This window comes from Dendropsophus ebraccatus, chromosome 2 (assembly GCF_027789765.1).
Source record: "Dendropsophus ebraccatus isolate aDenEbr1 chromosome 2, aDenEbr1.pat, whole genome shotgun sequence".
Classification (NCBI taxonomy): Eukaryota; Metazoa; Chordata; class Amphibia; order Anura; family Hylidae; genus Dendropsophus; species Dendropsophus ebraccatus.
The window spans coordinates 131,821,430-131,843,836 of NC_091455.1; the positions used below are offsets into that span (position 1 = coordinate 131,821,430).

The 22,407-nt window shown below is 42.1% G+C and overlaps 2 protein-coding genes across 4 annotated transcripts in view; one reads left to right on the plus strand and one right to left on the minus strand.

The window, feature by feature from the left end:
• Positions 1–8,355, plus strand: part of NPHP3 (nephrocystin 3) — a 52,540-nt gene extending 44,185 nt beyond the window's left edge. For both annotated transcript variants that reach the window (XM_069958345.1, XM_069958346.1), the window contains exons 25-28: positions 737–977; positions 3,469–3,594; positions 4,629–4,744; positions 7,488–8,355. In XM_069958345.1, the coding sequence (XP_069814446.1) occupies positions 737–977; positions 3,469–3,594; positions 4,629–4,744; positions 7,488–7,644 (640 nt within the window). In that variant the 3' untranslated portion in view covers positions 7,645–8,355. The remainder of the gene's footprint in view (positions 1–736; positions 978–3,468; positions 3,595–4,628; positions 4,745–7,487) is intronic.
• A 2,056-nt stretch (positions 8,356–10,411) lies between these two features.
• Positions 10,412–22,242, minus strand: UBA5 (ubiquitin like modifier activating enzyme 5). Of its 2 annotated transcripts, XM_069958348.1 has the most exons (12): positions 21,989–22,242; positions 18,209–18,254; positions 17,062–17,151; positions 16,428–16,537; positions 16,233–16,319; positions 14,930–15,014; positions 14,446–14,550; positions 13,100–13,227; positions 12,598–12,733; positions 12,083–12,161; positions 11,169–11,275; positions 10,412–10,657 (listed from the first exon to the last, which is right to left on the minus strand). In XM_069958348.1, exons 1-12 carry the CDS (start codon positions 22,132–22,134, stop codon positions 10,580–10,582), a joined length of 1,197 nt encoding a protein of 398 aa, XP_069814449.1. In that variant the 5' UTR covers positions 22,135–22,242; the 3' UTR covers positions 10,412–10,579. The 2 variants fall into 2 exon arrangements, with proteins under 2 accessions (XP_069814449.1, XP_069814450.1); XM_069958349.1 differs by lacking the exons at positions 18,209–18,254; positions 21,989–22,242 and having other exon boundaries at positions 17,067–17,153.
• Positions 22,243–22,407: the final 165 nt, after the last annotated feature.

A 22,407-nucleotide genomic window follows, 5' to 3' on the forward strand; every position in this document is an offset into this window, starting at 1 on the left:
GAGCAGGGCAGCCCAGCCTGGAGGAGGGGAGTCTGATATTAGCTCTATGAGGTACACCGGGAGCTGCTGTGAGTATATACAGTGAGTACACTTACTAATACTGTACACTGACCTATTTTACTATAAAGTGGCCAACCCCTTTAATCGTACTTGATGCATATCTACAGTTTTCTTTTATTTTTTATAATTATTTTAATGTAACATGCTGCTAAAACAAGCTATGAACCAATAAATTAAATTCAGCTCCAATTTAGGAATACACAAATAAATCATTTTTATTTTATCTTTATGATTTAAATAGCTGCATCATATTGTGCAGTGCTGACTGTTATATAAATATTAAAAGAATATAAAGTTATGTTCACATCTGATAATAGCAATATACATTGGCATACTGCCACAACAATATGACAATGTATACCGCTGAATATTTGTGCTGGGTACATTGAGTTTAGTGGCCTGAAACTGATCTACAAGTGTTTGTGTTCAGTCCGTTTTCAGGTATATACTGTTATTTTGCAGGATCCAATAGCACTGCCGCCTGCAATTTTGAGTCCTGCAAAATAACAATATATGCTTAGAAATGGTTTGAACGTAGATACAGTATACACCTGCACACCAGTATGCCAGCATGTACCACAAAGTAAAAGGTTACTCCATGTACCCCACAGTCCAGAGCTTAGTTATCTGTAGTAAGTACATTTGAAATTCTTTTTACGTATTTGTATTTTTGTAGAACAGCGGAAATGTTTCTAAAGCGATCATTGGAAATGAGGGAACGTGTTCTTGGTTCAGAACATCCTGACTGTGCCCAGTCTTTAAACAATCTAGCTGCTCTATACAATGAGAAAAAACAGTATGATAAAGCAGAGGAACTTTATGAGAGAGCATTAGACATCAGGAGGAGGGCTTTGTCTCCAGACCATCCGTCATTGGCCTATACTGTGAAGCATCTTGCTTTGCTTTACAAAAGAAAAGTAAGTCCTATACTGTTTTTTTTTTTTTGGCCAGTACCATAACACCCCTGGAGTCTATAAAGCAGGGGTAGGGAACCTTGGCTCTCTAGCTGAACTACAACTCCCATCATGACTGGACACCCAAAGCTAAAGCTGGGAGTTGTAGTTTTGCAAAAGCTGGAAAGCCAAGGTTCCCTACCCCTGCTGTAAAGAATGGCAGTGTGCATGCTTAAAGATGTACTTACCTTATCATGCTCCCCCAGTGTCCTCCTGCGGACTCTCCACCCTCTTCAGAGTCTGCTTTGTGTGCTTTTAAGATATATACAATTTTATATAACACTTGTGTGATTCATCCCTGCCTGTGCAGAATGCTGTGTATGCTCTCCTCTTCATCTGTACATATATAACAGATTCAGTACATCCCTTGTGATCTGCCCTTTCTGAAGATTTGGGTGTTTTTCATCCTCCCCACTGTAAAGTGTACTTTCCATTCTTCTCCTCCTTCTCCCTGCTGTTGTCTCTAACACTGAGAGGAGAGCAGAGAACAGAGAGAGCTTACATAGCCAGGAGTAGTGTCCTGTCCCATTTGTCTAAAGCAGCAAGATAGACATCTGTGTGAATGAGTTACATACTCCACAGCAGCAAAACAGTAGGAAGCAAATAAACAATAAAAATACATCTCAGTAAAAAGGTGCCCATTGTCCAAGTACCTGATTCTAGAATGCACTCTGTATTTTTAGAATACTTAGCTTAAAGTGACACTGTCACCCCCTTTTTGCATTATGACTTCTCTACACAGGTGTAAAGGGTAAATTTAGCAGTTTTCATACCTTATTTTATATCATACGTCATGGTGCTTGTTCCAGTAAAAAGTGATCTTTTATCATCTGCAGATTGTGCTACCTGGGCCTCAATGGCCATTGGAACGGCCCAGTCTAAAGGTCTAGGCCCCACCCCCTCTAGGTCTGCCCTTACCAATGCCCGCCGATGGGGCGGGTGCATATGAGCCGATGACGTCACAAAGGGGGCGGGCCTGCCTTGGCGATGTGGGTGTGGCTAAGTGTCACTGCGCCCATGAAGCCCCATCCAGGTAGCACAATCCGCAGGTGATAAAAGATCACTTTTTACTGGAACAAACACCATGAAATGATATAAAATAAGGTATGAAAACTGCAAAATTTACCCTTAACACCTGTGTAGAGAAGTCAGAATGCAAAAAGGGGAACCCCCAAGTAGGCTTCAATGGTTGAACATGGTAGAAAGGGTAAACTCATATGAGGAGATTTATTATAAAAAAAACCCGGCAATAAGATCTATCAAAATATTTGGGGTCCATGGGAATAATAGTAATATATTAAGTAAAGAATTCCATATAATTTTTTTTTCTTTCGCCTGTGTCCTTCTGGGGGGGGGGGGGATAGGGGAAGGGAAATAAGTGGAATGTTTGTGTAGTCCTTTTTTAATGTGTTTGATTATTTGTTTGTGAAAAATAAATAATTATAAATTAAAAAAAAAATGCAAAAAGGGGGTGACCGTGTCACATGTAAATGATAATTCTTTGGTATATTACTTATGTACTTGTCTTGTACATCCAGAACCACATCTCTATACAATGTAATCCACAGCTACCTAAAATATCAGGACTGATCATCTATGTGGTTATGCGTCAGAAGACTGCTGGTCAAGTTGTTGACAATAAGGGACAGTGAGATAACGCAAAGGAGAAGACAGGTTAAAGGGAACCAATCACGCAGGAGATCACCCTAATGATAAGGGAACGTGCTGGCACATCACCCAGCACGCTTCCCAAACATCCCCCTGTACCCTCCATGCCCCCCTCTATTAGATCGTATTCTTACTTTTATGATGTCCTGTGCTGTATGTAAATGCCGGGCAAGTAGTCATGGTGGGCGGTCCTGGGCGTATCTAGTCACGGTCCTGGGCGGTGGAATAGCTGTAATCATGCCCAGAGGGGCGTGATTGAAAGACCTGCATGCGCTGTACGGTGGGAGAATATTCTGACGCACTGCACATGCGTGGCATCCTAAAGACATCGGCACGACGCCAACGTGGAATGCAGGCCCGGGTGACGTCTTTCAATCACGCCCCTCTGGGCGTGATTACAGCTATTCCACCGCCCAGGACCGTAACTAGATCCGCCCAGGACCGCCCACCGTGACTACTTGCCCGGCATTTACATACAGCGCGGGACATCATAAAAGTAAGAATACGATCTAATAGAGGGGGGCACGGAGGGTACAGGGGGATGTTTGGAAAGCGTGCTGGGTGATGTGCCAGCACGTTTCCTTATCATTAGGGTGATTTTCTGCATGATTGGTTCCCTTTAAAGTACAGTCTGACAATGTTAGGCCATACTTGGACACCTGAGATTGGGTGATACAGAGCAAAATATCTAATGTGTATGACTGGCTTAGAATGGTAAGAATTGACAGGATAGAATAATTATAATTGTTTGGATTTTGTTTTTTTTGTTGCTTTTAATTTCCTCCAGGGAAAGCTTGATAAAGCAGCACCCCTTTATGAACTGGCTGTGGAAATCCGTCAGAAATCATTTGGTCCGAAACACCCCAGTGTTGCTACTGCCTTGGTCAATCTTGCTGTTTTGTACTGTCAAATGGTAAGCCTTTCGTAGATTTCTGTTACAGACTGTCATCTTTCCTGTTTCCGTGAATACTTAATTGCATTCCCTATGAAGTAATAATGTCTTCAAAGAGATTGTAAAAGGACGCTGGTTGACCTCAGGGAGATCAACCAAAACACCGCAGAGACACCATCACGTGTCTCAACGTCAGTGTATTCTAGAACATTGCCCCCTGGGAAATCGAATATGCAAAAGAACACTGCAGAGACACCATCACATGTCTCGACGTCAGTGAACTAGCCAGACCTTCCCTCCGGGAAGGAACAACCAAGTCAAAGTGTTCTCCAATCAAGGAAACCACACTGATGAGGGGCAAAAACCCCGAAACAGTTGTCTGTGGATGGATACCTTGCTGAGGTGGTTTCCTTGATTGGAGAACACTTTGACTTGGTTGTTCCTTCCCGGAGGGAAGGTCTGGCTAGTTCACTGACGTCGAGACATGTGATGGTGTCTCTGCAGTGTTCAAAGAGATTGTATCACCTAGATATCTTTTACTAACTCCAGCCAGAAACAAAAACATTTTTTTCCTAAGTATTTTCTTTTTCTGATTGTAATTTTCCCTGTGCATTATTATGGAGGCAGCCATCTTGGGCTTAGATATATACATATTCTTTACAGCAAGTTCCATGGGCGAAGGCACCTATAAACAGGAGGTGTCCCATTGACTGTGGGATGGGATTATAGGCTGTGCTATACTTTGTACAGTTAAACTCATCCAGCCTACTCTCAACAGTCAGTTTAATCTTTTCTGACAGCAAGTGCAGTTAGTAGCGCTGACACTGTCCAACAAAGACGCTACCTAGCACCCACACAATCCTGTTACTTTCAGTGAGTGACAGTGTGGTTGGTGGGTAGACTTTATGCTGGGCAGGGAGAGTGCTTCCTGCCAGCAAATATTTAGCTGACTGCTGGGATTGCGCTGGAGGACTGTAACTGCCTAGCAAAGAGGCCAACCAGCTCGCACACTATACCTTTTGCTTTTATTTATGGTACTTGTTTTGTCCTTTCAGAAAAAACAAGTTGAAGCTTTACCTCTATATGAGCGTGCCATGAAAATTTATGAAGATAGTCTTGGTCGAATGCACCCCAGGATAGGAGAAACCCTGAAAAACCTTGCCTTATTAAGGTGATGTATCATTTGGTAGAACAAAGCAGTTGGGGAAGGGTCAGAGGCAATGTCAGAAAATCTTATTTCTTGCTTACTATGCTATTCCTCTCCCCCCCCCCATGGCCCAGCAGCTTCTCCTGTTACCTGACTCAAAACCTCTCACCTTACCTTGACCTTACAACTATTAGGTAGCTACATTTCTTTGCTGGATTGTAGTAAATTTATCACCATACCTAACCGCTTTTGTTAGACTGGATAAGCTACATACCTACATAGTCAAATCTATGTCCTGCCAGTCACTTTAACGTCCCACCCCTTTTTTTTAAAGGAGGAATAATTGTTATAGTCACTGAAATATTGCCATCAGATACTATCTCTGAAAATTTAAACCTAGAAAGTGAGAAATTGCAGTACAACACAGTCAGGTGTCAGGTGTATTTGTTCTTATAGAGCCACTGGAAAGAGCCAACTGCTGTACTTGGCTCTCGCTGGTGGCTCTATAGAGAATAAATGGAGCTGCCAGAAGGAGCTGAGTACAGCACTGGTTTCGTCTGTTCTATAGGAATGAATAGAGCAGTGGATCATGTGCCATACCCATGGCTGTATTTGTAACACAGGAGCCAGGGGGGACTATTGTGCTATTGGTAGATCCTGCTCCTGTCCTTGCCATGCAGTTATGTGTACCACAGGTTGCTCTCCTTCCCCCTTGGGCAGAGTGTATACCATGACCTGTGTATCGTCATCATAGTAATGCCTTCTTTGAGGAAACAGTTATCCTATGAATGCTGTCTGTAACAGACATTGTGAGTTTAAGTAAGTGTCTTTTTCCCCACGTACAGACTGAGTGATTGTGTTATCCTGGACTCTCCTGGTACACACCCTATTTGCCTTTGCTAGGTGGTTATTCCCCTTCATTTTATAGGGTGATCTTACTAAGTATCAGAACATCCTCTGCTACTCACTTCACCCACATCTAATGTGGTTAATATGAACACCTTTAAGGAGTTTGTTGCTATTGAGCCATAGTTCCTCCAGAGTGCTGCCCCTTGATGCTTAGGAGGCAGGACAAACTCGGCAGGGACACCGCTTCTACCTACTCAGTTATTGCAGTCCGGTTCTAGGGCATTGCTTGGTTCAGCTAAATGTTCCCATTTCTATAAAAACGCATAAACCACTGCTACCATGATCATGCTATCCAATTTAAAGGGGTAGTGCCGTGCTAAATATTTATTCACAAAATAACACACATTACAAAGTTATGCAACTTTGTAATGTGTGTGTTATGTATGTGAATGTCCCCCCCACCCCGGAAGTGTGGTGCATTATACTTACTGCATTAGTGTCGACCCCCGGCCGCCATCTTGTGACAATGATGTCATCTTTGGGAGGCTGGCCGGCCCGCTCTGGCCGCCCCCCCTCTGCCTCGTCATCAGCTGCGATGGGCTGGGCACAGTTATGCTCAGCCAATCGCAGCTGATGACGCGCCAGAGGGGCGGTGGCGTGAGGGATGGCTGGAGCAGTCCGGCCGGCCTCCCTCCTTCCCGAAGATGACATCATTGTCACAAGATGGCAGCTAGGGGTCGACACGAATGCAGCAAGTATAATGCACCACACTTCCGGGTCTAGCGTGGGTGGGGGGGACACGGGAAGGGGGCCATTCACATACATAACACACATTACAAAGTTGTATAACTTTGTAATGTGTGTTATTTTGTGAATAAATGTTTAGCGCCGCACTACCCCTTTAATGTGAACCTACCTGGATGTTTGGATTGAATAAAAAAAGATTTTATGGGTTTGCTGTGCTGCAGACTTTTGCTTCAATTTGAGGTTTCCATTTCTATATTTACTGTTCACCTTCTCCTAGAATTTACATTTCCAGCGAAACACTTAGTTTGCTTATCAACCTGCAGCCTTTGATCTCTGTGCCACTCCACCCAGGGTGCCTAGAAAAGCTGGATCCAGTCCTGGAAAACTGGAATGATTTTTTTTTATTCTGAATAACATGTAACAGTATAGTATAGCGGTCAGCATGTGGAGTATAATGTATAGTAAGGACATAAGAATGAAGAAAAAACAGCAGTTTGTAGATACAAGATGAAACTGCAGATACCCATGATGCAGTAGTGTAGTACAAACAGGCTAGAATAGAGAAGCAGGGAGGAAAAGGACAGTGACAGACTTTTCTATACAACAGTGTGAATGGCTGAGTGTAAGTGCAGGCACATTATAGTAGCAGAGTAAGTGCAGGGCAGATGTGGGCACTTAAATGCAGCACTCAGTCTGGGGATAGAGGGGTTACAGCTATGAAGAGATCATCTCCACAGTCCTGTCTCCTGATGTAAGCCCCAGCCTAAGTGGATCTGCTATGATTTTGAAGGTGAGGGAGACTTCCTGGTCAGAGTACAGGGCTGTAGACCCTGCTATGCAGACCATGCCCGTCCCACCCAGTACAGGGACCAAGTCACAATTTTGAAAGACTGTGAGCTCTTCTTGCAAAATGCTCTCAATCCAAGTTAGTTACTCTTACACTGAGGTACCACTGTACATCTCTTATTATTGTCTGTGTAACATATGATCAGTCTTAAAATGATGAGGTTTTCATATTGCATTAAGATTACACAGGGCATTTTTGCTGTTCATTAATACATATTCATCAACATTTATTTTAATTCATGACCTGTTTTTGGTTGCTTCTTTTAATTAATATTGGGTTGGGTAGTGTCATAAAAAATAAGTTGTTTCCTATATGTTTTAACAGGTATGAAGAAGGAGATTTTGAGAAAGCAGCAGAGCTTTATAAAAGAGCAATGGAAATCAAAGAAGCAGACACCTCTGTATTAGGGGCTAAGGCCCCCTCTGGCCATTCTTCTAGCGGGGGAGACACTTTACCAGTAAATTCATTCACTGAATTATGAGAATAGCTATGAAATATTCACAGAATGTGGTCTCTAAAGTTAGAGGACTTAGCTTGCACCACAGTTTCTATAATGAACCAAGCATGGTCTGTCATCATTTCTTCAAAATGACACCAGTCATACTGTCATTATTTAATATCTTATTGGAAGTAAGATCTTTTATGATTAAGCCCTAAAGGGGTTTTCCTATAATCACCACATCTGACTGCTAGGAGCCCCACCGATCATGAGAACATGGGTTTGCACAAACTTAAACGCTCAGCCTTTGAATCCTGCTGCTTGGATAAGATGGATACAGCCATAGGGGTGTCTGGGAAAACATGGATACAGCCATAGGTCTCTATGTAGAATTATTCGACTACTTTAAAATCAGTATTCAGAGGTTCTACTATTAAAGGGGTATTCCCCCCAAGAGCAAAAAAAAATTAAGTGCTCCTAAACCTAACTGGTCTTACTCACCAAGTCCTCCTGAGTATTTTGAGCCGCTTCCCGTCTTTCTAGCTGCTGTCATTCCATAGTTACAAGTTTTTCTAAAAGCTGAACTATATTTAACATGGCGCCAGCCAGAAAACTACATCTCCCATCATGCAATGCTTATGCCTGATTGGTCCATGATGTAGCAGAGCTGATATCCACAAGATATAGCAGAGGTGAGGTAGATGGGCAGTAGAGCTGAAGCTGTGGAACAGCAGAGCTGAGGCAGTGAAATAGCTGAGGGGGGGGGCAGTTTTTGCAGACCTGTGTGGGGTGAGGGGGTGGGGGGGAACGCCGGAGGGGGAGTACACTGAGGGGGTGAGCGCGTCAGACGGTGGGTGAGCACCGGGGATGTGTGTGCGGCACAGTGCGAGGGGTGAGCACCGGAGGAGGGACACAGTGCGCGCATGGGGGGACGCAGGTGAGCACCGGAGGCTCCACACACAGCCGACGGTGACTGATCCTGTGCTGTGCATAAGCATGCTGACATTGTGCAGCAGGGGCACAGCACAGGATCGGGCTGGCATGGAAGCTAGAGGCACCGTCGGCTGTGTGTGTGTAGCGGGCCGTGCGATGACAGGAGCAGGCATGTTAGAAGGGGGGGGGGGAATGTCCTGGCACCAAAGCAGGCATGGTTGGTTGGATGGGGGGGGGGTGCCGCCGCAGCAGCTAATGGTGATTCCCGGGGTTGGGGGGTGAGGAGTGAGCAGGTGCCGCAGCCGCTGCTTGTTGATTCCCGGGGGGGGGGGTGATCACCGGGACTGATTGTGGGGGCCACAGGTGAGCTCAGAGGTGGGGGGACACAAAGGTGACCTGGGGGAGGGAGTTGGGAGACAATGATCAGCAGCGGTCAGTGTCCTCCCTCAATTCAGTGTGCAGGGTTAAAAGCCAGTCCATTGAAGAGAGGGAGGACACGTGATGCTGTCTCGGAGGGTGCGTGCCAGGAGCAGGGAGCGTGTCGGGGTGGACTGTGGGCTGATGATTCTATGCAATCCGTGGGGGTGAGTGCATCTAGATAACAGCAAAACTGTACAGAATCCATAATAACTTTATATTGGAAAGATGGAAAGCTAGGGGTGGACAACGTATTAATGCCCAAAAAAATTGGGGGGGGGGGGAATACCTACCATTGAGATCGTACGGTGGGATGCTTTTTCAAAACTCCCATGGCTCTGCACTCTGTTCAAAAGGGAGCGTAGTACAGACCTAACTGAAGCTCCATAGAAATCATTGTAATACACGTACAATGCAGCCTATGGAGCTTCTGTCAGGTCCGTGCTACGCTTGCTTAAAACTGGAGCGCGATTGAAATGGTAGGTACCTTTTAAAGCAAATGTGATTTAAATGAAGAAAAAAAAATAAATAAAACAAAAACATTCCATATACTTGAAACTGAAATTGAATTTTAATGTTCTTGTTAAGCTGCATAAAAGGCTATTGTATACTATTTTGTATGCTACATTATATTTATTACTAGTGAAATGATTTACGTGTTACATGTTAAGTCAGAAACCCATTGATTTGTATTATTTAACAGTTCACTGTTTAGTTTCTTTTATATTCACATTGCTATTAAAGTTTTTACATAAAAAAGAGCTGTACATTGATTCTATATAAAAAAAAAAAAAAAAAAAAATTGTAAACAAACTTGCCAAAGAGTAGGGCGACACTCTGTCCTGCCAGATATCCATTGGGACCCCAAGTTCATTTAATCTGGACTTCCAAAATCTAAAGGCCCTATTACACCAAGTGATTATCAGCAGTATTTGGCCAATTATCAGCTGCTACAGCCGATAATCGCTTGGTGTAATAGAAGCAATGTTGGCTGATACTTGTCTTTGGAAATAACAAACAAACTAGAATAGCGGTGGTCTGCTGCCCACTGCCCCGTGTAATAGGAGCAGCAGTCCCCCCCCCTTGCTGTCTGTGCGCGTAATAGCGCTGCATTAAGTGGGGAACAAGGAGCAAGTGAGTGCTAATCTGACAGATCAGCTCTCGCTTGCTCCCCCAGAACAGCCCATGTAATACGGCCTTAAGATATAATACTCTCTTAACTTCTTAAATATTAAGCTGCATAACCATAAAAGAGATGCTTACTAGTAAGACACTAAAATGACAAACCCTACTTGGTCCCGCAAGTTTAAAAAAAAATATATATAATTTATTAGTAAACAGTTCATGAAAAAGTTTAATAAAAACAGATATATACATCTTTCTAAATACATTTTCCTACCAATTTATGAGAAAATCACTGAGTGTAAAAGCCATCTACAAACAAGACTAGGGAGACTAATTCTATTTAAATAATGCTGAGCAGTTTATTAGTACAGTGTAAGTACAGCGTGACAGAGCACTAACTCCTTTAGTTTGATTTCAGAAGAGCCAAAAACTAAAACAATATGTAACACTAGGACACATGGGAATGCTAAACCTTGGCCTCATGGTAAGGTGATGACAACCATTACATGTTTTTCATCTGTGCCATGAGATCCTCCAGACTCTGATCTGTCTCTTCCACTGTTGCTCCTGATGTGGGCTTCTGTAACAGGAATGATTTCTGCTTAGAGGCAGGTATATGTATAACATTGATTTAAATATGGAAAACTATATATATATATATATATATATATATATATATATATATATATATATATATATATATATATATATATATATAAAAAATTAGTGCGCCCCCTGCTGGACACTCCATTGTAGTTACACCGCCGGTTCGTGACATCACAGTATTTTAGAGAATCTGAAGTCTCCCATATCTACTAAATTAAGGAAAATAGCCCTATATGTGTATTTCCCATAATTGATGTACATTAGAAATTTGTCTAACTTTCCATAAGTAATAACATATTAAAAAATTGTTTTGGCCAGAGTTGTCCTTTAATGTATATCTTCCCTTTGTGGTTATAATGACCTTATAATCAGCTCCAACTTCCCAAACTGACACTACCAGAAAAATAATACTAGCATCATGATTAATATTTTATAATCACTCCTATTTTCTTCCCACAGTTTCTGTCTGCTACCTATTTTCATACCGTTATAGGAATTGTGTATGCCACTTTAATTCCCTCTGGCAGCTCGGGGACAGGTCCAGAAGCAGCTATTAACTCTTCTTCAGAAACTTCAGAAACCAGCTCAATGCCTAGGAAATCATGACATAAATACATTTAACATGTCAAATCCTAAAATATTTCTCTGGTTATCATTTACATAACCTATAACAGCCAATGCAGCACCTGCCATAACCCCTGTCATGTGGATTTGCTATGTGAGATTCTCTAATTTTTGTAATAAAATTGACTACTGGGATGCTTTGTGTAAGACAAGGTAGGGATTATTAAATTTGTAATTCTCTAGGACATTGATATTAGAATTTTAGTTATATCTTTATTTCTTCTTCAGCCAGGAGGAAGTTAAGGGCTCCTGTAACTGAAGTCCCCTCCTCCTTTATTCCATATTGATATAATTAGAATGTTCACTCAATTTAGACTATTGCACTTCTAAGGAACATTTATTAAGACCGACGTACTCGTACGCTGATCTTAAAGTAGGCCCTGCTTCCAATCACCCTTCTGGATTAGCTAAAACATGTGCCCCTTAGATGAACCCGATAGGACCTGCTTGTGTTGCACAATGGGCACAGAAATTTACACCTGCTATGGAGCCCAGTGTAGATTTATGCCATGATTTACGACTGCTAGCAGTCACTGAGGGACCAACCAAAACTTTTGACAAGTCTCTACAACATGTCCAAAGTTGTTTTTAAGTGACAGGTACACTTAAAATGTAATCTAGGTCCAATGCACAGAAGGGAAATTACATGTTCATAAAACATAAGATCTATTATTAAAATTGATCAAGTTAAAATAAGCTATTGCTCTCATTGGGATAGTGTGACAACCATTCTATCCAGACTACAGTATTATGGAAATATAGCTTCAGTCCTTACCCCAATCATTGTCTTCATGTACAACTGGAGATTCCTCTACAGCTACCACCTCTGGCTTTGGTTGTGAAGCCTCCTTAAGCTGGAAAATGATGGTTACAAATAATTGTATTACAATATGGTACTTTATAGTTTTCCCGAGATAGGGATGTCCTAAGGAAACAGTACTGTGATTTTGTAATATCAATGGCTCTGCAAACCTGTCCCCACTTATGCCTATACTAGATTGTGCTACCTAAGGTAGAGTGAAACTAGCCTAAGACTAAGCATGTGAGTCCTCCCACAAACACAGGTAGATTGATTGGCAGCTTTCTCTATACACACTCATACAGAGGAAGCTGTCAATGTATCAGGATGGGGAAAGCAAAGTTAGGCTTTATAAAACTTACATGACAATACTGGATCAAATCATGGCTAATTATTTAGGTAACAGCAGATAGGCATATATGTTTGCACAGGGTACCAGATGCATTTAAAATTTTCTTTGACTCCAAACTAAAATGGTGTTCACTGCTTACCTTCCATGCCTCCTGTTGTTGTCTGCAGTATCTATCGTCACATGATGGGTTGGGCTTCATTGACATAGTAGGGAAAAAATCTTGCATTGCATTGTATCCTAGATAGTAACTGACTGTGCCAAAATTTAACAAATATCTACAAAGAAAAACAAGATAATATAGTTTCCTTTTTCAGTTTTCTTTAATAAATAATAACATTATTTCTTCAAGGTTCTTGTATACAAAGTCACGTAACGTGTCCCTGTGACTTAAAAAAAGAACAAACAAAAAAAAAACACAATATGTTTTGACTGGTTGAGGTCTGGTTGTTCAGACCACCGCTGTATATAAGAGCCAGGAGAAGCACTCTGCTAAGAGCTTTGGTTCCAGTCTCTTTGCCTTTTCTGTCTAGCTGCAGGAGACTGCCTCTAATTCAAAACTATGGGGGCCACCCCCTGTACTGAGACTGAGATCGCAATGAGGTGGTGGTATTACATCTTTACAGTCTTTAATCATCACTTACTTAAGTACATTCTGTACAAGTATTCCTGCTACAACTCCCATTGTGGTGGGTAGACTGGCAGCACAAACTCCCTCTCGTTTCAAAGTCTTTTCATCAATGTTTGCAGCAACCACTAGAGGTGGAGCACACTGCAGAAGACAAAATAGAATAATATATCACTGTATCTACATTATCTTTTTTGACTCTTACGTAAAATATTTATGGTTAACCTGTGGGACCAGATTGAGCTTTGACATGTCATCACACACAGTCTCGGGAAGGTTTTGTCTGAACAGCTTTTTACATAAATTTTTTTTTTTTCTTAAGTCATCATGCTTTAAAACAGAGCTATACTTCTATAAAAAGAGACACCAAATGCAGGAAGTCATCTACGCACTGAATAAGAAGGCAATCGTGATTGATGGACACATTGAGCCATGACCCTCTGTACTGGCCAGGACTTCCTGCATTTAGTCTCAACAAGTACAAGCATAAAAAGCTGTCTTCAGGATACTAGACCTGGATTTCAAGCAAGTATAGCTTTGTGTTAAAGCATGAGAAGTAAAAAAAATTATTAAATTATATATATATCATACACACTATAACAATACAATATACAGTTATATAGCTGTGGCCACAGTGGTGTCCCGATTGACTGAGTGGGCCAGTGACGTATCGTCTAGAGACCCAGAAGCAACAGCGGGGGGACTAAGGGGGGTAAATTATGTTTTGGGTTTAACTCACACCTCTTTGAATATCATATATAAAAAAAATTGAAATAAAGTCAGACCGGACAAGAGAACAGCAGCATGTAAGATTATATTTTTTCCACTTGGAATGTGGGAATTTGGTTGGATCCCCCACCAATATCACATTAGGCTATGTTCCTACACAGTATTTTTGTCAGTATTTTTCAACCAAAACAAGGAGTGGATTGGAAACATAGGCTATGTTCACACACTGTTGAAATTAAGTGGAAATTAATTAATTGCTATTTTAAAACAATGCCCATTGTTAAATAACACATTATTTGCCATTATATGGCGGCCATCTACTCAATTTCAACAGTATGGGAGCATAGACTTTGTGTTTTCAATCCACTCCTGGCTTTGATTGCAAAATACTGACCAAAAATGCTGTGTGGGAACAGAGCCTTAAGATAAAACTGATAAATTCTCTTTCATGGAAGTAAAGCAAGTAGTTTAATAAAAGTTTTCTTAAGTACAAAGTTCTTTTATTAAGCAGATATAAAACACATGCAAAAAAGTAATATGGTCATATGAAAGCACATTGGGCTCAGTTTCCTATGGAAAACAGTAAAAAATAAAATAAAATGCTGATCAGATATTAACACTGAAATAAAATACCGCAAAACAGGCTGTTTCACCAGGTTTGATAAGCTGAATGTGTCCCGACACTGCATTCTCGCTAACTCCAGACTCCATCCAGATCTGTCCTAGTTCATTGCAAGCCTAACAAATAAAAAAATAAAAAAAAATCACATTACAATAGAGATGCATAGGTCTGCAGAGGAAGCGTAGGCAAAAAATTCCAGGATACTTTTTGGAATGTAACATTTTATTTTAGGTGTAATGGACCAATAAAAAAAGAAAAGTGAATACATTTTAGGCCTGGGTAGACAGCAACTTTTTGTGGGCTACAGCTTTAACGGTAAAAAAGATAGATATAGACATAAATAAATAAAAATAGTGTCTGTTTTGGCCCACTGCAAGCCATTATTGCTAAGATTCCATATCTCAATAAGCTCTTGTTGCTGTGGGCAAAGCCGGACATGCTGTAATGCCCTATAGTGCAACAAAAACTACTAGAAAGATTGTAACTGCTACTCACCGTGTTAATGGCCATACGTGCTTCAAAGTTATCAACACAGCTAAGTACAAGGTCTACCGGTTCTCCTTCTCTTAATCCGCCTTTGCTAAAATAGAAAGAAATAACGGTAATTATTATAGACACAGTGTAAGAGAATAAAAAGAAGAAGAAGAAGAAGATCAACTGCACACCAATTGTCAAGTTTTTTTGTGTTTTATGCTATTTACAATTTTCCAACACGGGTAATGAAGATTCAGTATGAGTTTTAGTATACCAAATCACTGGTGGACATTTCGGTCGATAAAGACAAGTGACAGATACCCTTCTGGATCAAAGCATTCACATTTCTGACAGCAGAGCAGAGTTAAAGGGGTTGTTCACCAAATTTTTTTTTCTTTCAAATCAACTAATGCCATAAAGTGCCAGAGATTTGTAATTCACTTCTATTAAAAAATCTTAAGTCTTCCAGTACTCATCAGCTGCAGTGTGTCCTGCAAGAAGTGGTGTTTTCTTTCCTGTCTGACACAGTGCTCTCTGTTGCCTCCTCTGTCCATGTCAGGAACTGTCCAGAGCAGCAGCAAATCCCCATAGAAAACCTCTCCTGCTCTCCAGACTGGAAATAATACAACTTCCTGTTGGGCATACAGCAGCTGATAAGTACTGGAAGGCTTGAGATTTTTTTAATAGAAGTAAATTACAAATCTCTGGCACTTTATGGCAGCAGTTGATTTGAAAAAAAAAAAAAAATTTGGTGTACAACCCCTTTAAGAACAAGCATCTGGTGGAATTTTCAGCACACTGTAAAAGTAGCCATGTATAAAAATGGAAAAAGTTATATGAAATATATTAGAACTAGTACAAAAACTTTCACTGCACAAAATTAAATGTGAACTGAAGTGTGAATTATGGGGGAGATTTATCAAACATGGTGTAAAGTGAAACTGGCTCAGTTGCCCCTAGCAACCAATCAGATTCCACTTTTCATTCCTCACAGGTGGAATCTGATTGGTTGCTAGGGGCAACTGAGCCAGTTTCACTTTACACCATGTTTGATAAATCTCCACCTATTTGTTTATTATTCTTCCCATAATGGTAAAGCATAATGGTGCGTTTATACAGAGAGATTTATCTGACAGATCTTGAAAGCCAAAGCCAGGAATGGACTATAAAGAGGGAACAGGTCATAAAGGAAAGACTGAGATTGCTCCTCTTTTCAAATCCATTCCTGGCTTTGGCTTTAAAAATCTGTCAGATAAATCTCTCTGTGTAAACGCACCATAAAGCAGAACATTCTCAGTACCTGTAATTGTAAGGAAACATTTACCTGATTCTATCCATGAAGTGTTGGAAATTGTCTATAGTTGTGATGTTATAATTATGAACTTCAAACTGGACATCAGGATTTATATTTCTGCAAGGTGGAAATAAGAATAAGGATATGTCATGAACTTCTCATCACTGGCTATGTGAAGACAGAGACAGCTCTTCAACCAATATACATTCAGTGTGTGCTAGTTACCTTAGTGTATGCTCAGCGGCCTCCACTTTGCTAAGCCCAGCCTGGTATGGCTGGAAGAAGAGTCGGTTCATATTTGCCAGCTCCACCTTATCATAGTCAAACAGCAACAGCTAGAATAAAGGAAGGGATTGTCAGTTAAAAAAATAAATGTTGGTAAATGTTCCTGGTTAATCCAGAGAAAAACCTATAACAGCATAAAAGAAATCCTCCCTAGCACCAACACATTTTTTTTTTTTCTAATTCTGAGATGTTTTTAATATTGGTCTTCCACAATCCGTTCTGTGAAAAGATAGGACATGTCCTAGTGCGATAGCGACACAGAATTCCCATACAAGTCTACGGGATCTGCATTTTTTACAGATTCCATGGGTGCAATGTCTATGAATCCATGAAAAACACGGATGTTGACTGTATTTTAACTAGCATTGTACAATTTTAGTGGATCTGCAAAAAACACTGACATGGATTGCAATACGGATGCAATGACCGACAGTTTTTTGCAGATTGAGATATAGTGGACTTAATCCACAGCGCTTAAAATCAATAAATGTTTGAATTAGGCCAGAGAAACAAACAAACAAAAAAAAAATTAAAAAAGCTCTATGTAATTGAAATTTGGGAAAATCGGCATTACCTTACCAATTCCACATCTTGTTAGCATTTCTGCAGTGACACTGCCCACGCCGCCAACACCCACTACTGCCACTGTGTAGGTTCGGATTTTCTAGTATAGAAATAATTTTACATTAAAGGCGAAATACAGAAACATTTCTGCAAATTAAAGACCCTACAGAACTATACATATTAAGGCTCCGTTCATACGGAGTAAAACTGGCGTGTAAATTCTTCAGCGCAGAGAGAGGAGGCACGCGAGCCTCCCATATACTCCCAGTATGACACGGAAACTGGCGGAATTCTGCCAGTTTTAATCCGTGTGAATGGAGCCTAAGACATTACAAGAACAGAACAGACAACAAATGGATTTGTTATAAACCACATGTATAATCAAAGAAGCAAATATATAAATAAGACAATCAGATAAGGGCTATCCATATTGTGTTCGCCAGATGTGGTTGGTCATCCATGCGTCATCTAGACAAGGAGGGGGTCCCAGAGGTTAGCAGAATGTAGGTCCCTATACTACAGTACTGACACAATGACATACTTGTCTACATAAGCTCAGTTAGCACCAATTATGTAAAGTGACCTTACCCATTCCCCTCAATATACTGTATGTGCAGCAGGTACCTGATATTCACCAATTTCTCTTTGGTTTATCAGTACATCATCGTTCTGTAATAGAGATCAGCTCTCCAAGCACTGACTAAACCTGGTATGGGCTTACCATTTATACTGCAGCCAACCTGAGCAGACAGAGCTGTAGAGCCTTCATTTTGTTAATCACTGTCTCCCAAGAGTTGACCCTCCGCCCATAACCCTATCCAAAGGCTAGTCTATCACTGAAAATGACCTCTCTGTGGATCTCCCTAAGAAGTATCTGTCAATGTGTCTCCTGTTCATGGGTGATACTGCATCTATAGGTGGCACGTAATGAAAGATAAACCCTTTCATTAGCTGCCAGTGCATTCTGAGCAGGTTCATGACTCCCTGGCTTTGACCACTGAGATACTGATTCACCTGTGACTACGTACTCTGCTTTCAAGCAACCTAAGCTGTGCCAGTCTCTGTTCCTTCTTTAGGACTATCACAGGCAATAACATTAATATGCAGCAGGTGAATGTGAACCATGGTGTATCTTATCTAAATTACTTATTACTTACCTCATAATCCTGCACAATTCCCATTCGCTTTAAGGCCATTAAACGGCTAAAAAAACAAAAAACAAAAATGACAACATTGACAAAGTATAAATATAAGTTATTTGTACAGTGTATTCAATGCTGAACATAGGAAGAGACCTGGCAGAGAAGTGGGAGGTGGTGGTGGAGAGCCGTATACTCTCTCTCCTGGCTCTTCCTTTATACTGTGATTTTTACTCGGAAATGCTGTGTTGTTACAGAGTAATGGTCCTTTTACACGGAACGATTTATCGTTCGAATTTGCACTAAACCGATCGAATTTGAACGATAATCGTACGTGTAAACGCAGCAAACGATCAAGCGACGAGCGAGAAATCGTTCATTTTGATCTTTCAACATGTTCTCAAATCATCGTTGATCGTTTGTAAAACGCTAATCGTTCTGTGTGAACAGTCTTTCAACAATTTCACCAATGTGTGAGATAGGCTTAAGCGATTGCAAAACGATCGCACAACGATTTTTCCGTACGATGTATCGTTCCATCTAAACGCTGATCGTTATAAAAAAAAAAACAAACATTGTTCATTCAAAATTGTTAATCGTGCAATCGGGCGAATTATCGCTCCGTGTAAAAGTACCATTAGTCATACTGCATTATATTAGAGCACCTGTTCATGCTACCTGTGGTTCAGGCACCTTGAAACAGCTGGCAGGCTCCCTTTAAAGAGAACAGGCCAGTATGTGCAACACCATGAAACACCTATCAGAGTCCGTTTAGCTTAACCAGCTATGTACAGAGGAGTAGAGGAACACAGCCCTTATCTACCAGCCATGAGAAAATACTGACTGAACATATGCTCGACGAGTAATGGCTCCGCTTACATTGGGAGTATGCTTTATTGTACACACAAACATCCAATTCCAGTAGTGCATTTGTACCAAGGCCCAAGGCCACACTGACAATGCAATTTTTATTAACTTTAGCATCACTATTTGTAAGCCTAGCCAGGAGTGGATCCATATGGCACAGGAAAAACAAAAAGGAGGGAATTATACTTCTCTTTATAGTCATTTCTGATTTTGACAAATATTGAATGAATCTGCAATGTGGGAATCGGTCATTAATCAGTTATAAATATGCATTGTGTCGGAGGGGTGGTGCAAAGTTAGGGCATAGATACTCCCTTTGGGCAAGGGGCTGCAAGTTTAAAAGTTATTTTTTAGGATAATAACTGCATCACAGACCCCAGGACAGATCTTGGATTAAAAGCAGTTATCCGAAGGTACAAGCTGTTTGGGGGGGGGGGGGGGGGGTCAGATTGTGGGTACAAAGACGCTTTAACACCACCAAGATTGTGGGCAGCTTCTCATTTTGGGCCTGTGATGATGACAATGATGACCATCACCATCAGTCTAAGGGTATGTTCACACTGAGCAAATACGGCGGAATTGCGCGGCGGAGAGCTCCCACCGTGCTCAGTGTCCTAGATTGAGTGAATGAGAGGGCGCACACGTGTCCGCTTCCTCCCCTCTCCGCTCGGCAGCAGAGGAGCGCGAGCTCTCCCATAGACGGGCAATGAAAAACTGAGCATAGCGGGATTCTGCCCGATTTGCTCAGTGTGAAAATACCTTTAGGGTAGCTTCACATGTACCGTATCGCTGCGTATTTAACGCTGCATATTTATCACTGCGTTTTTATCACTGCGTGTGTGGTGGGATTTTTACATGCGAGTTTTGATTTTCACATGAAAATCATGTGAAAATCAAAACTCGCATGTAAAAATCGCACCAAACACGCAGCGATAAATAGGCAGCGATATGGTACGTGTGAAGGCACACTTAGGGTAGCTTCACACGTTCCGGATCCACAGCGGATTTCACACTACGAGTTTGCCTAAAAATCCGCTGCAGATATGTGACCCGGCCCGTTTAACCCCCAGCAGCCCTGGCCTGGAGCATACAGCAGAACGCTTTCCTCTACAATTCCTCAGTGTGCACATACCCTTAGTCTGCATTGACACATTCAGTGTTCTGCACGGAACACGGACGTGGAATGCCTGTAATGGACTTCTCCCCCACCTGGGAATCATCTGTGAGATACTGGGAGCGGGGGAACTGAACAGATATGCGCCGCGCTGTAATGACAGAGCCGCATGGCTGATTCATTACAATGAGGTGCACATCAGTACAGTTCCCCCGCTCCCAGTATCTTATCACAGATGATTCCTGGGTGGGGAGAGAAGTCCATTACAGGGATTCCACGTCCCTGTCCAACGTGTGAATGCAGCCTAACAATGAAAAGGATTCAGCACTACATGCAGACACCTACTCTACATGGCTGAGGGCTGTATACTATTCCATAAGGTTTATATGGGGAGATGAATTATCGAACAAGAGCAAAAGTAAAGGAATAATCCATAGCAACTAGTCGGATTAGTTGCTATGGGCATTACCTTTTAACTGCCCTAGTTTAAACCATAAAAGGCAGCAGACAGTGGGGCAGGTGTAACATTGGTGTCCTTCTGTGGGACCCTAATCGCCATGTGTGAATGTACCCTAAGGGTGCGTTCACACCTACAGGATCTGCTGCAGATCTGCAGTAGATTTGATGGTGCAGATTTGATGCTGTGTTCAGTTATTTAAATGAAATCTGCTGCGGATCCGGTAAGTGTGAACGTACCCTAAGGGTGCATTCACACGTACAGAATCCACAGCAGATTTGATGGCGCAGATTCAGAGCAAATCAAATTTGGGCCAACAAATCTGCTGTGGATCCTGTATGTGTGAACGCACCATAAAAGCACTCTGCTGCTGATCTGAATTCAAACAAAGTGACCATCGCTGACAGTAACAAATCATGTAACACTCTGGTTGCTAAATACAACACAAAAACATCCTTTAACAACTGTGACACATGAGGACCACAGCATCTCCCCTGATGCAGAGTATGTCAGCGCCATTCCACGCACCATGAGTCAGGCAATGTTCCCTAGAACACATTGGAACTAGAGATGAGCAAACCTCAAGCATGCTCGAGTCCATCGGAACCTGAACTTTCGGCATTTGATTAGTGGTGGCTGCTGAAGTTGGATAAAGCCCTAAGGCTATGTGGAAAACATGGATATAGTCATTGGCTGTATCCATGTTTTCCAGTCAACCTTAGAGCTTTATCCAAGTTCAGCAGCCACCACTAATCAAATGCCGAAAGTTCGGGTTCCGATGGACTCGAACCCGAACCCGATTCGCTCATCTCTAATTGGAACCCATTACATAAAAGGATTTCACCAAGAAACAAACATAACCCCACCAGCCTGTAATGTCACCGACTGCCATGTGCGGGAAACAACATAAGCCCATCAGCCTGTAATGTCACCCACCTCTATGGGCAGAAAACAAACATAACATAAGCCCATCAGCCTGTAATGTCACCCACCTCTATGGGCAGAAAACAAACATAACCCCACCAGCCTGTAATGTCACCCACCTCTATGGGCAGAAAACAAACATAACATAAGCCCATCAGCCTGTAATGTCACCCACCTCTATGGGCAGAAAACAAACATAACCCCACCAGCCTGTAATGTCACCCACCGTCAGGTGCAGCTGGGGGCTTGTACCACACACAAATGACCCATGGCCAGCTGGGGGCTTGTACCACACACAAATGACCCATGGCCAGATGGGGGCTTGTACCACACACAAATGACCCATGGCCAGCTGGGGGCTTGTACCACACAATGACACATGGCCAGCTGGGGGCTTGAACCACCCAATGACACATGGCCAGCTGGGGGCTTGTACCTGTATGGGTTGGAGTCCACCACCTCTGCACTCATCTTGCAGATCTTGGCTCGGGGGGTCTCCTGTTTGCCCCTGGCCCTGCTCAGCTCCTCCTCCAGCTCCCGGACCCTGTCCCGCAGCTCCTCCACCAGCCTGTCAGTAGCCATGGCCGAGCACTGGCTGACACCTGCCTCTCTGTATTGCAGGGCTGGGGAGTGATGCTGAATTAGTCACTGGCGGCTGCTAGAGACACGTCTGCAGTCAGGAAGAGGAGGGGCCGTCCTATCGGGATGGACAGCCTGCACATAACAAACTACATCTCCCAGCATGCTTGCAATCTACCAGCTGGTCTTGGCTTACTGGGAGTTGTAGTCTCACTGGTGTAGGTCCGGTGAATACCAGGAGATTTATAGTGTGTTGCTGTAAGTTGCTTTGCTATC